Source organism: Ascaphus truei (genome assembly GCF_040206685.1).
Source record: "Ascaphus truei isolate aAscTru1 chromosome 20 unlocalized genomic scaffold, aAscTru1.hap1 SUPER_20_unloc_3, whole genome shotgun sequence".
Lineage (NCBI taxonomy): Eukaryota > Metazoa > Chordata > Amphibia > Anura > Ascaphidae > Ascaphus > Ascaphus truei.
The window spans coordinates 28,478-41,631 of NW_027453859.1; the positions used below are offsets into that span (position 1 = coordinate 28,478).

The following is a 13,154-nucleotide window of genomic DNA, read 5'->3' on the forward strand; positions in this document are numbered from 1 at the left end:
CCACGGGGCGTCTCAAGATCCCGCCCCTCCCTGCAAGGGAACTGCAAAAGGTCTTTATATCTGCTCGCTGGGGCGTGATATATATATACCACGGGGCGTCTCAGGATCCCGCCCCTCCCTGCAAGGGAGCTGCAAAAGGTCTTTATATCTGCTCGCTGGGGCGTGATATATATATACCACGGGGCGTCTCAGGATCCCGCCCCTCCCTGCAAGGGAACTGCAAAAAGTCTTTATATCTGCTCGCTGGGGCGCGATATATATATACCACGGGGCGTCTCAGGATCCCGCCCCTCCCTGCAAGGGAACTGCAAAAGGTCTTTATATCTGCTCGCTGGGGCGTGATATATATATACCACGGGGTGTCTCAGGATCCCGCCCCTCCCTGCAAGGGAACTGCAAAAGGTCTTTATATCTGCTCGCTGGGGCGTGCGCGATATATATATACCACGGGGCGTCTCAGGATCCCGCCCCTCCCTGCAAGGGAACTGCAAAAGGTCTTTATATCTGCTCGCTGGGGAGTGATATATATATATATACCACGGGGCGTCTCAGGATCCCGCCCCTCCCTGCAAGGGAACTGCAAAAGGTCTTTATATCTGCTCGCTGGGGAGTGATATATATATACCACGGGGCGTCTCAGGATCCCGCCCCTCCCTGCAAGGGAACTGCAAAAGGTCTTTATATCTGCTCACTGGGGCGTGATATATATATACCACGGGGCGTCTCAGGATCCCGCCCCTCCCTGCAAGGGAACTGCAAAAGGTCTGTATATCTGCTCGCTGGGGCGTGCGCGATATATATATACCACGGGACATTATATATATATAATGGGTTGTGTGCAATATGTTTATACCACAGGATGTGCAATATATTAATACTACGGGACATTATATATATATACATATATATATATAGGTTATGGTGGGTAAAAAAAGTGACTAAAACCCTCCACAGTAAAGCATAAAGCAACTGTAAATATTCCTGTATATTCATTTGCATGTCTTAGACAGGTCTGTCAGTAAGCCAACCTCACACTGATGAGACCCATCAAGGTTGAAACATGTCGGTGAGTGGGTTAACTGACTTTGCATCTCCCAAGTCCTTGCTTAAAAGCTGTGTTTAAAGCAGCATGCATTGACTAAGGGTTGCTCATGTAATGTGAGCATGAGATAAAAGGTGGCACTGTGTGCTCATTTGCATGTCATTTCCCAGAATCCCTTGCTGCAGTGGAAGTGCTGTTTGCTGGGTGATAATGGTGAAAGACAGGGTTGCAGACCTGTCTAAGACATGCAAATGAATATACAGGAATATTTACAGTTGCTATATATATATATATATATATATATATATATATATATATATATATATATATATATATATATATATATATATATATATATATATAGTTATTTATACATACATATATATATATATAATGTCCCGTGGTATAAACATATTGCACACAACCCATTATATATATATATAATGTCCCGTGGTATAAACACATATATATAATGGGGCGTGTGCAATATGTTTATACCATGCAGGTCATGGTGCACGTAATACACAGGTCCTGATGTTTGTAATACACAGGTCCTGATGTTTGTAATACACAGGTCCTGATGTTTGTAATACACAGGTCCTGATGTTTGTAATACACAGGTCCTGATGTTTGTAATACACAGGTCACTGTGTGCGCAATAAATAGTAGCCGTGGTGAACGAAATACACTGGTCCCGGTGTACATAAAACAGGTCACGTTGTACGTAATACACAGGCTACCATGTGCACAATACGCAAAACACAGTGTACTTTATACACAGGTCACGGTGTACGCAATAAGCCGATCACGGTGTGTTTTTCCCTCCCGCAGTTTGTGTAATACACAGGTCGCAGTGTGTAATACGCAGGTCACGGTGTGTGTAATAAGCAGGTCACGGTGTGTGTAATAAGCAGGTCACGGTGTGTGTAATAAGCAGGTCACGGTGTGTTTTCCACCTCACACAGTTTGTGTAATACGCAGGTCACGGTGAACGCAATAAGCAGGGCACAGTGTGTGTAATACTCAGGTCACAGTGTGTGTAATACGCAGGTCACGGTGTGTGTAATACTCAGGTCACGGTGTGTGTAATACGCAGGTCACGGTGTGTTTCTCACCTCACAGTGTGCAGAGCTCCGCGCGCTCGTCCCGCGCAGTCTCAGCTCTCGCTCTGCGGGGCTGGAGGAGGGACGCAGTGTGTGTAATACGCAGGTCACGGTGTGTGTAATACGCAGGTCACGGTGTGTGTAATACGCAGGTCACGGTGTGTTTCTCACCTCACACAGTGTGCAGAGCTCCGCGCGCTCGTCCCGCGCAGTCTCAGCTCTCGCTCTGCGCTCTGCGGGGCCGGAGGAGGGACGCGGCTTTGCAGCCCAAACAAACACTTCTTCTTCTTAATCTCTTTCCCCGAGATAAACCTAAAGAGACACAGGGCCACGTGTGGAAAGCTATACAGAACGGAGGGGCCACGTGTGGAAAGCTATATAGAACGGAGGGGCCACGTGTGGAAAGCTATATAGAACGGAGGGGCCACATGTGGAAAGCTATATAGAACGGAGGGGCCACGTGTGGAAAGCTATATATAACAGAGGGGCCACGTGTGGAAAGCTATATATAACAGAGGGGCCACGTGTGGAAAGCTATATATAACGGAGGGGCCACCGACGGGTCACTACAGGACCACATGTTGATACATATATATATATATATATATATACACACACCAGGGCCCACACATGATACGGATATATAGCTGTGGGAATAATCAGGCCTCTTACCTGTCCTTCTGAGCAGTGAGAGCGTGAAGCAGGTGAGAGTATCGCTGAGACCGGGGGGTGTCTGTAAGCTGAAGAGCAGGCAACAACAACAAATGTATCCCCAATGTGTACCCTTCGCTGTATATATATATGCGTTCTGCTCAAGGATGTCTTCTCTCTACCCCTTTGTATAGAAAGCCCTCTCCCGTCTTAACCCTTTCTCACTGACTGCCCCACACCTCTGGAATGCCCTTCCCCTCAGTACCCGACTAGCACCCTCTCTATCCACATTTAGTACCCACCTTAAGACACACTTGCTTAAAGAAGCATATGAATAGCTCCATGGTTGATAATGAACACCTCATACATTAACCTTGGCCCCCTGCAGACGCACTTACCAGAAAACCCTCCTACTGTCTCTGTACGTTCTTCCTACCTACCAATTAGAGTGTAAGCTCTTCAGAGCAGAGACTCATTTTCCTAAATGTTACTTTTATGTCTGAAGCACTTCTCCCCATGATCTGTTATTTATATTATCTGTTATTTATATGATTGTCACGTATATTACTGCTGTGAAGTGCTGTGTACATTAATGGCGCTATATAAATAAAGACATACATGCATACATACAACTCTTGGATGTATGCCATCGGGGCCAGGTGCCTTATTTACTTTAATTTTATCAAGCCGCCTATGAACTTCTTCCTCAGTTAACCAATTGTTCGTTAATATGGAGGTTGTGGCTTCCTCCTGCGGCACTACAATTGAAATTGATTCTGCCCTGGTAAACACAGAGGCAAAGAATTTGTACATCTGCTTTTTCCTTATCTCCAATAATCTGCCTGCCCATCTCACACTGAAAGGGTCCTATATTTTTTTCTCATTTTTTTTGTTATTAAGGTACTGTTGAAATGGACTGGGGGGGAGTGGCTCTGGAGATTAATTATGAGCAGTTTTCATAATCCATTTTGTTCGTGTAGCCATCTCTGTGTGAAAGAATGTGTTTATTTGTAAGGATGAGTTTCGCTGACAGTAGATTTCACTCCGCCCAGAATTATAGTGATAAGATGTACCCTGACGTACTTTGTTGTTGTACTGAGCTGTTTTTAAGCAGTTTTTACTTACTTTTAGTGACCTTTTAGATGATAGGCTTATAATAGGGATAATACTAAAACGCTTGGAAAAAAAGAGATATAAATCACTTGTCTTTGCTAACTCACTAAATGATGTACTTGTTTCTCACAAAAATAAGAAACTAAGAACAACATACATCAAAGCAAAGATGAGAATCCTGGGAAAAACTGGATTCTGAATACAAGACAAACAGACTAGAGGCCCAGAGCGGGTCACCCCTGTCGCAATAGAAGTTATAGCATATAGCATCAGTGAAATATGTATGGAAAACTGGGAAAGAAATCTTATCAATAATATACATACATCCTGTCACTCAGTTTCAAGTCGCCCCTACGAACCTTCATGAGAAAAGCAACTTAAAACATTTTAACCTATTGAGTGCTGAATATATATATTGATTATATATTGATTGTTGTCCTACTTAATATAGAAAATATATATGTATAAAATAATATATCAAGTCCCTCTTTGATACTTGGAAGTATCATTTTGATAACAGGATCTTGTAATTAAAAAAATTAATCTATACTCAGCATCGGCTATATCTGCATTCAATTTTCTCATTCTTCTAAACAGAATGATACAACATATAATGAGTAGTGGTGTACCGAGTACCCGGAATTACCCAGTACCCGGTACATTTCCAGCTACCCGGACATTACCCGGACCCGGCAACTGAGAAGTGGGCTCAACGCCGGGTATTAATGTCAGGGCAGCTGGAAATAATCTTATTACTTACCTTTCCAAAGACATCTAGGACCAGCAGCCGCAGTCCTGTGGCGGTAGCAGCAACGGAGGTGTCTTCAGCCGGCGGGGGAGCTGCAGGAATCACTTCCACAGCAGCGGAGCAGGTAAACAGTGTGTGTGTGAGCGGCCGGGGAACCACGTGACCGGAGCAGGAGACAGCCGGCTGTCCAATAGGAACGCTCCGTCTCCTGCTCCGGTCACGTGGTTCCCCGGCAGCTCACACACACTGTTTACCTGCTCCGGTGCTGTGGAAGGGATTCCTGCAGCCCCCCCGCCGGCTGAAGACACCTCTGATGCTGCCACCGCCACAGGACAACTGCTGCTGGTCCTAGATGTCGCCGCCACCATGCAGGTAAGTGCCAAACCAGGTCCCGACCGGGTAGAACCATTGATTTTGGCCGGGTATCTGTTACCCGTTTTTTTTTTTTTAGAAATGAGGACCCGGTCCAACGCTAATAATGAGTACTAAAATTAAAATAGCAATCATTAACAGAGGATGGGTCATCCAATGTATCATTCCTTGGGTAAGAGAAGGCATTTTTCTTCCAAACTATCTTTGCCACCAGGATGTATTTTCTTCACTATAGTCCTATTTGATCGTAGTTAATTTTCCATCTACAATCTCTAATTGCATAAGTTAAGTATGAGATGATTTTGAACTGGAAACTTGATTCCTGATTGAAGATTTTTCTAACAACTGCATGATCACCGAATGTATGCGTCACGTCATAATAAACCTGCCTATTAACCAATGTTAGACTATGAAAATGAAAAGTGTATATAAAGCCTGATTGGGACCTACCCTGGCAGAGTCCGATTGACTTTCATGTATGATCATACTCTATGCTGTACAGGCAATAAACTACTCATTATCTAAGAACCCATGTTTGCTATTATCTATGTGAATTTGCAAACAACGACAATTTTGGTGACGAGGATGGGATTCCAAAATCTCGGAAACATGGACCAAAGGAGACAGACGGCTCTCATTGGAACACTCAACTCTATGATCATTTGATTGATAAGGCGCCTTTTGAAGCGCCTTTAGTTTAAAATGTTGAGTGTTTCATGAGGTCTCTTTGAAGTCTAGTCAGGGTGACGGAGTTCCCATAGTGAGTAAGTAATTGTGTGTGTCCATTGATAGAACCTGTGTGGTATAGAGGCTAACGACAATATCTGTATCTGTGTGATACAGGGTAATGTAAATCTGCAGTAGTTATTAAAGTCCTGTGTGGAAAGTTTAAAATGGGCCAAAAGAATTCTGTTGAAGAAAAGGAGGGTCCCGAAAAAGGAACTCCAAATTATATTATGATTGGACAGATTCCTTATACTTTAATATAACTAAGGATAAAAATAGAAATAATGGCCACTAGGTGGCACTTTTAATTTAGATAAATTAGAATATTTATCTATGTACAAAAAGGACTGGCCCATTGGAATGGCAATGTTATTTTAAATGGCATACAAAACAAAATAAGGTAGAAACAGTAAGTGCATGTGCCAATAGATTATTGAAAATGATCAAGGCATATGGAGGTATTGAGGAAAAGTAGAGACGAACGTAAGACCACTTATAATGGCGGCTTTTGTGAAACGTTTGCATGCAGAAATTGGGACGCGAGTACAGACAGTGTGCATTGGTTGGGAGCATAAAAGTTTGTCAGAGATTGCTACTGTGGTAGAACAGATGCAAACAAGCAGAGAATATAAGAAGAAAAAAAGCTCAGGAAGTGACATTTGTTAAGGCACAAATTGTGTTACTTTCTCAAAATAGATCAGTTAATGAAAATGGAGGATATGATAGGACCCCCGAGGGGTCACAGGACAGGGATCAATGAAGGTGATCAGAAAATGTTATAATTGAGAAAGCCAGGATATATTCTCTGTTCAGGGACATCATGCAGCAAATGTATTGTTGTTGTTCCGAATAATCTGTTTAATTCTGTCTATTCTGTTTTATCTGTATAACATGACTAATCTGATTAATTCGGTTATATTTGTTTTCACAAAGGTTATTGATTGTTAACTGATTAACTCTCGGGCAAGATATTGGTATGTTGAAAATATTCATCCAAAACGATTTGAAATCCCAACTGATGTGTTTTGAAACAATATGTTTTGAAGAAATACGTTTCTAAGCAATATGTTACTATATTGGTGTTTTCTTGTTCCCATTATATACGGGGGCGTTAGAGATGACGGTCTGTATTTTCTAATAATATATAGGACAAGTTCTACATTACGACGTACCAATAGGTTGAGAGATCTTCTTTTCAGAAAATGGATTATCCATATGTGTAATGTTTACGTTGTATGCATATTTATTTGAGATACTCATATAATTGATCTACTTTAATCATTTTGAATCATAGAAATGACATGGGTATAATGATACTGTCCAATAATGTTACTCATGTTTTATATAAATATAACTATGTTAGTCGTCTGATTAATTTTCATATGTATAGAAGTGATGTCTAAATACTTAGTAAATAGATAATCATCGTATATAGGTTATGGTTATTGATCATCTCTGTGAGATGGCATTTATGAACTTATAGATATGCTATAATGTTCACCCAATATAGTATTACGTTTAAAATCAGCTTAATGCACTATGTGGTATCGTTCCTATAGCTTATTTTATTCATTCAACAAATTGATTATATATTTCAGTTGTAGAGGGTATTGCATTCACTTTAATGATATGCATTTATCACCAGCCACTATGTCCTGGTTAATCCCTTATTAACCAATGAGAGTTGGGAGGTGCTCTTATATCTAGTGAGGGTCAGACGCCATCACCCCAACCCCTTAGGAAGCCGCAAACAGTAAGAACCGGCTGTTAACATGTTTAAATCCCACTGCTGCACATGAGGGGTGAGTTATACACCCATACATCACCCTAATCCCCCATTATGCAAACATGAGGGGTGAGTTATACACCCATACATCACCCTAATCCCCCATTATGCAAACATGAGGGGTGAGTTATACACCCATACATCGCCCTAATACCCCATTATGCAAACATGACCCAGTTTTGATGCCTTCTCCATTTGCAAAAGTATTTTAGCTTCCTCAATCTCACAGATATTTGGGGGTTTATAGCATATTCCCACAAACATTTTCTTTATACTTTTACCTCCTGTGCTAATTTCTATCCACAAGGTCTCTACATTTTCATCATTCCCTTCACAAACATCATCCCTTTATAATAGGTTTTAGATCCGGTTTAACATATAAACATACTCCACCTCCCCTTCTATTTGTTCGATCCTTCCGATAAAGGGAATAACCCTCTAAATGAACTGCCCAGCCATGAGTTTCATCCCACCATGTTTCAGTAATGCCTATGATATCATACTGCTCCCTTGCAGCTATTAATTCAAGCTCCCCCATTTTGGGGCCTATGCAGAGAGCAGCGCTATTTCGAAATTCGCCATTTTTTGGAGAAAATCGCGCAGAAAGCAGCAGAAAATGGCGAGTTCCGAAAAACGCGCCAATTTTTCTTTTCTAGTTATAAAACTCGCCTCGCGGCTGGCGAGAACCTCAATCTCGCCAGTTTTAAAAATATCCGTATGCAGAGAGGCGCGAACGGCATCTAGCGGCTGTTCGCGCCAATAAAATGGCGCGATTGTCTCAGTTTTAACTCGCCAGAAAAAACTGCCGCTCGCGGCCATTGCAAAGGGAAAAAAAAAGCCGCGAATTTGTTTTAACACATTTCTGAAGCGCGCATCTCGCCAATTTAAACTCGCCACACGCATCCATGTTAAACATAGCAGAATCCGCACTTTTCTGCATATGGAGATTAAAACTCTCCAAAAAATCTACTTTTTAATAAATTCGCCAATTTTAAAATTCGCTGCTCTCTGCATAGGCCCCTTTATCTGTCAGGCTTCTTGCATTAGCAAGCATGCATTGAAGTTATTTTTCAGCTATACTATTATCTTATCTGCTCCTTCCTTTCTGCGCCCACTTGGTTTAGTCTTTAGAAGTTTTCTAGTATTATCTGTATTTACTATGGGTGTCTCGCTGCTCATCAAACTCGCACTTGCTCCCATTCTACCTCTATGACCCCTTGTTTCCCAATCTATTCTATTTCATTCGTTATCTGTTTCATTTCCCCCCCCTTCCCAGCTTCGTGGCTGATAATGAACACCTCATACATAAAGCGTGGCCCCCTGCAGACGCACTTACCAGAACTCCCTCCTACTGTCTGTGCGTTCTCCCTACCTACCAATTAGACTGTAAGCTCCTCGGGGCAGGGACTCCTCTTCCTTAATGTTACTTTTATGTCTGAATCGCTTCTTCCCATGATGTGTTATTTATATTATTTCTTATTTATATGATTGTCACGTGTGTTACTGCTGTGAAGCGCTGTGTAGATTAATGGCGCTATATAAATAAAGATATACACACACACATATATGCACACTCACCTCGCCCAGCAGTAAACTCTCCCAGTTCTCGTTGATAAAGGACAAAATTTCTCGCTCAAAGTCGAAATATTTCTTCTTACAGCAAATACTGAGGTGATACAAGACCAGGTGCGACACGTCCACCCTGTGTGACAGTGACAGGGGATCGTGTCAAACACGTACACCGTGTTTGTGACAGAGAGGGGACAATGTGTGACAGTGACAGGGGATCGTGTCAAACAAGTACACTGTGTGTGTGACAGAGAGGGGACAATGTGTAACAGTGACAGGGGATCGTGTCAAACACGTACACCGTGTTTGTGACAGAGAGGGGACAATGTGTGACAGTGACAGGGGATCGTGTCAAACACGTACACCGTGTTTGTGACAGAGAGGGGACAATGTGTGACAGTGACAGGGGATCGTGTCAAACAAGTACACTGTGTGTGTGACAGAGAGGGGACAATGTGTAACAGTGACAGGGGATCGTGTCAAACACGTACACCGTGTGTGTGACAGAGAGGGGACAATGTGCGACAGTGACAGGGGATCGTGTCAAACACGTACACCGTGTGTGTAACAGAGAGGGGACAATGTGTGACAGTGACAGGGGATCGTGTCAAACACGTACACCGTGTGTGTGGCAGAGAGGGGACAATGTGTGACAGTGACAGTGGCTAGTGTCAAACACATCCACCCTGTGTGACAGTGACAGGGGATCGTGTCAAACACGTCCACCCTGTGTGACAGTGACAGGGGATCGTGTCAAACACATCCACCATGTGTGCGACACGTCCACCCTGTGTGACAGTCATAGGGGATCGTGTCAAACACGTACACCATGTGTGCGACACGTCCACCCTGTGTGACAGTGACAGGGGATCGTGTCAAACACATACACCATGTGTGCGACACGTCCACTCTGTGTGACAGTGACGGGATAGTGTCAAACACATACACCGTGTGTGCGACACATCCACCGTGTGACAAGGGATAGTGTCAAACACATACACCGTGTGTGCGACACATCCACCCTGTGTGGCAGTGACAGGGGATAGTGTCAAACACATGCACCATGTGTGCGACACATCCACCCTGTGTGACAGTCATAGGGGATCGTGTCAAACACGTACACCATGTGTGCGACACGTCCACTCTGTCTGACAGTGACGGGATAGTGTCATACACATACACCGTGTGTGCGACACGTCCACCCTGTGTGACAGTGACAGGGGATTGTGTCAAACACATCCACCATGTGTGCGACACATCCACCCTGTGTGACAGTCATAGGGGATCGTGTCAAACACGTACACCATGTGTGCGACACGTCCACTCTGTGTGACAGTGACGGGATAGTGTCATACACATACACCGTGTGTGCGACACATCCACCCTGTGTGACAAGGATAGTGTCAAACACATACACCGTGTGTGCGACACATCCACCCTGTGTGGCAGTGACAGGGGATAGTGTCAAACACGTACACCGTGTGTGCGACACATCCACCCTGTGTGAGTGACAGGGGATAGTGTCAAACACATACAACGTGTGTGTGACACGTCTACCCTATGTAACAGTGACAGGGGATAGTATCAAACACATACACCGTGTGTACAACACATCCACCCTGTGTCACAGTCATAGAGGATCGTGTCAAACACGTACACCATGTGTGCGACACGTCCACTCTGTGTGACAGTGACGGGATAGTGTCAAACACATACACCGTGTGTGCGACACATCCACCCTGTGTGAAAAGGGATAGTGTCAAACACATACACCGTGTGTGCGACACATCCACTCTGTGTGGCAGTGACAGGGGATAGTGTCAAACACATGCACCATGTGTGTGACACGTCTACCCTATGTAACAGTGACAGGGGATAGTATCAAACACATACACCGTGTGTGCGACACGTCCATTCTGTGTGACAGTGACAGGGGATAGTATCAAACACATACACCGTGTGTACGACACATCCACCCTGTGTGGCAGTGACAGGGGATAGTGTCAAATACATACACAGAGTGTGTGTGTGTGTGTGACACAGAGGGGACAGTATGCGACAGTGACAGGGGATAGTGTCAAGCACATACACCGTGTGTGACAGAGAGGGGACACAGGAGGGGACTGTCCCCATGTGTCCCACACTCACCATCCCAGGGGAAGTCTCCAGGCGCTTTCGGGACCTCTGGTACACACTGAGCACTCAAAAACATAAAACCTGAGAGACAGCACAGAGAAGAGAAAGTGAGAGACATATATGGGAGGAGAGAGCTCAAGAGTGTGAGAGATGTGTAGGGGAGGAGAGAGTTCGAGAGTGTGAGAGATGTACAGGGGAGGAGAGAGTTGGAGAGTGAGAGATGGATAGGGGAGGCGAGAGTTCGAGAGAGAGAGATGTATAGGGGAGGAGAGAGTTGGAGAGAGAGAGAGAGAGAGAGATGTATAGGGGAGGATAGAGTTGGAGACAGTGAGAGATGGATAGGGGAGGCGAGAGTTCGAGAGTGTGAGAGATGTATAGGGGAGGAGAGAGTTGGAGAGAGTGAGAGATATATAGGGGAGGAGAGAGTTGGAGAGAGAGATGTATAGGGGAGGAGAGTTGGAGAGAGTGAGAGATGTACAGGGGAGGAGAGAGTTCGAGAGTGTGAGAGATGTATAGGGGAGGAGAGAGTTGGAGAGAGGGAGGTGTATAGGGGAGGAGAGAGTTGGAGAGTGAGAGATGTACAGGGGAGGCGAGAGTTCGAGAGTGTGAGAGATGTATAGGGGAGGAGAGAGTTGGAGAGAGAGAGATGTATAGGGGAGGAGAGAGTTGGAGAGAGAGAGATGTATAGGGGAGAAGAGAGTTGGAGATAGAGAGATGTATAGGGGAGGAAAGAGTTGGAGAGAGTGAGAGATGTACAGGGGAGGAGAGAGTTGGAGAGAGTGAGAGATATACAGGAGAGGAGAGAGTTGGAGAGAGAGAGAGATGTAGAGGGGAGGAGAGTTGGAGAGATGTACAGGGGAGGAGAGTTGGAGAGAGAGATGTACAGAGGAGGAGAGTTGGAGAGAGAGATGTACAGGGGAGGAGAGAGTTGGAGAGAGAGAGATGTACAGGGGAGGAGAGTTGGAGAGAGAGATGTACAGGGGAGGAGAGAGTTGGAGAGAGATGTACAGGGGAGGAGAGTGTTGGAGAGAGAGAGATGTATAGGGGAGTAGAGAGTTGGAGAGAGAGAGAGAGATGTACATGGGAGGAGAGAGTTGGACAGGGGAGGAGAGAGTTGGAGAGAGAGATGTACATGGGAGGAGAGAGTTGGAGAGAGAGAGATGTATAGGGGAGGAGAGAGTTGGAGAGAGAGGTGTATAGGGGAGGAGAGAGTTGGAGAGAGAGAGATGTATAGGGGAGGAGAGAGTTGGAGAGAGAGAGATGTACAGGGGAGGAGAGTTGGAGAGAGAGATGTATAGGGGAGGAGAGAGTTGGAGAGAGAGAGATGTATAGGGGAGGAGAGAGTTGGAGAGAGATGTATAGGGGAGGAGAGAGTTGGAGAGAGAGAGAGAGATGTATAGGGGAGGAGAGAGTTGGAGAGAGAGAGATGTACAGGGGAGGAGAGTTGGAGAGAGAGAGATGTATAGGGGAGGAGAGAGTTGGAGAGAGAGAGATGTATAGGGGAGGAGAGAGTTGGAGAGAGAGATGTATAGGGGAGGAGAGAGTTGGAGAGAGAGAGATGTACATGGGAGGAGAGAGTTGGAGAGAGATGTACAGGGGAGGAGAGAGTTGGAGAGAGAGAGATGTACATGGGAGGAGAGAGTTCGAGAGTGTGAGAGATGTATAGGGGAGGAGAGAGTTGGAGAGAGGGAGGTGTATAGGGGAGGAGAGAGTTGGAGAGTGAGAGATGTACAGGGGAGGCGAGAGTTCGAGAGTGTGAGAGATGTATAAGGGAGGAGAGAGTTGGAGAGAGAGAGATGTATAGGGGAGGAGAGAGTTGGAGAGAGAGAGATGTATAGGGGAGAAGAGAGTTGGAGATAGAGAGATGTATAGGGGAGGAAAGAGTTGGAGAGAGTGAGAGATGTACAG

The 13,154-nt window shown here is 44.8% G+C and overlaps 1 protein-coding gene across 15 annotated transcripts in view; it reads right to left on the minus strand.

Moving 5' to 3' along the window:
* The window catches only part of PHF1 (PHD finger protein 1), a 65,186-nt gene that overhangs the window by 20,338 nt on the left and 31,694 nt on the right, over positions 1–13,154 (minus strand). For 9 of the 15 annotated variants that reach the window (XR_012790600.1, XR_012790601.1, XM_075580915.1 and 6 more), the window contains 5 exons: positions 11,259–11,327; positions 9,120–9,243; positions 3,922–3,972; positions 2,818–2,885; positions 2,317–2,457 (listed from right to left, as the gene is read on the minus strand). Coding sequence is in view for 13 of the 15 variants with exons in the window: in XM_075580915.1 (XP_075437030.1) it covers positions 2,317–2,457; positions 2,818–2,885; positions 3,922–3,972; positions 9,120–9,243; positions 11,259–11,327 (453 nt within the window). In the remaining 2 variants the exon portion in view is untranslated. Of the gene's footprint in view, positions 1–35; positions 218–558; positions 754–1,445; positions 2,219–2,316; positions 2,458–2,817; positions 2,886–3,921; positions 3,973–9,119; positions 9,244–11,258; positions 11,328–13,154 lie in introns of those variants that run through there. The other 6 variants (XM_075580913.1, XM_075580914.1, XM_075580917.1 and 3 more) reach the window with 5 other exon arrangements.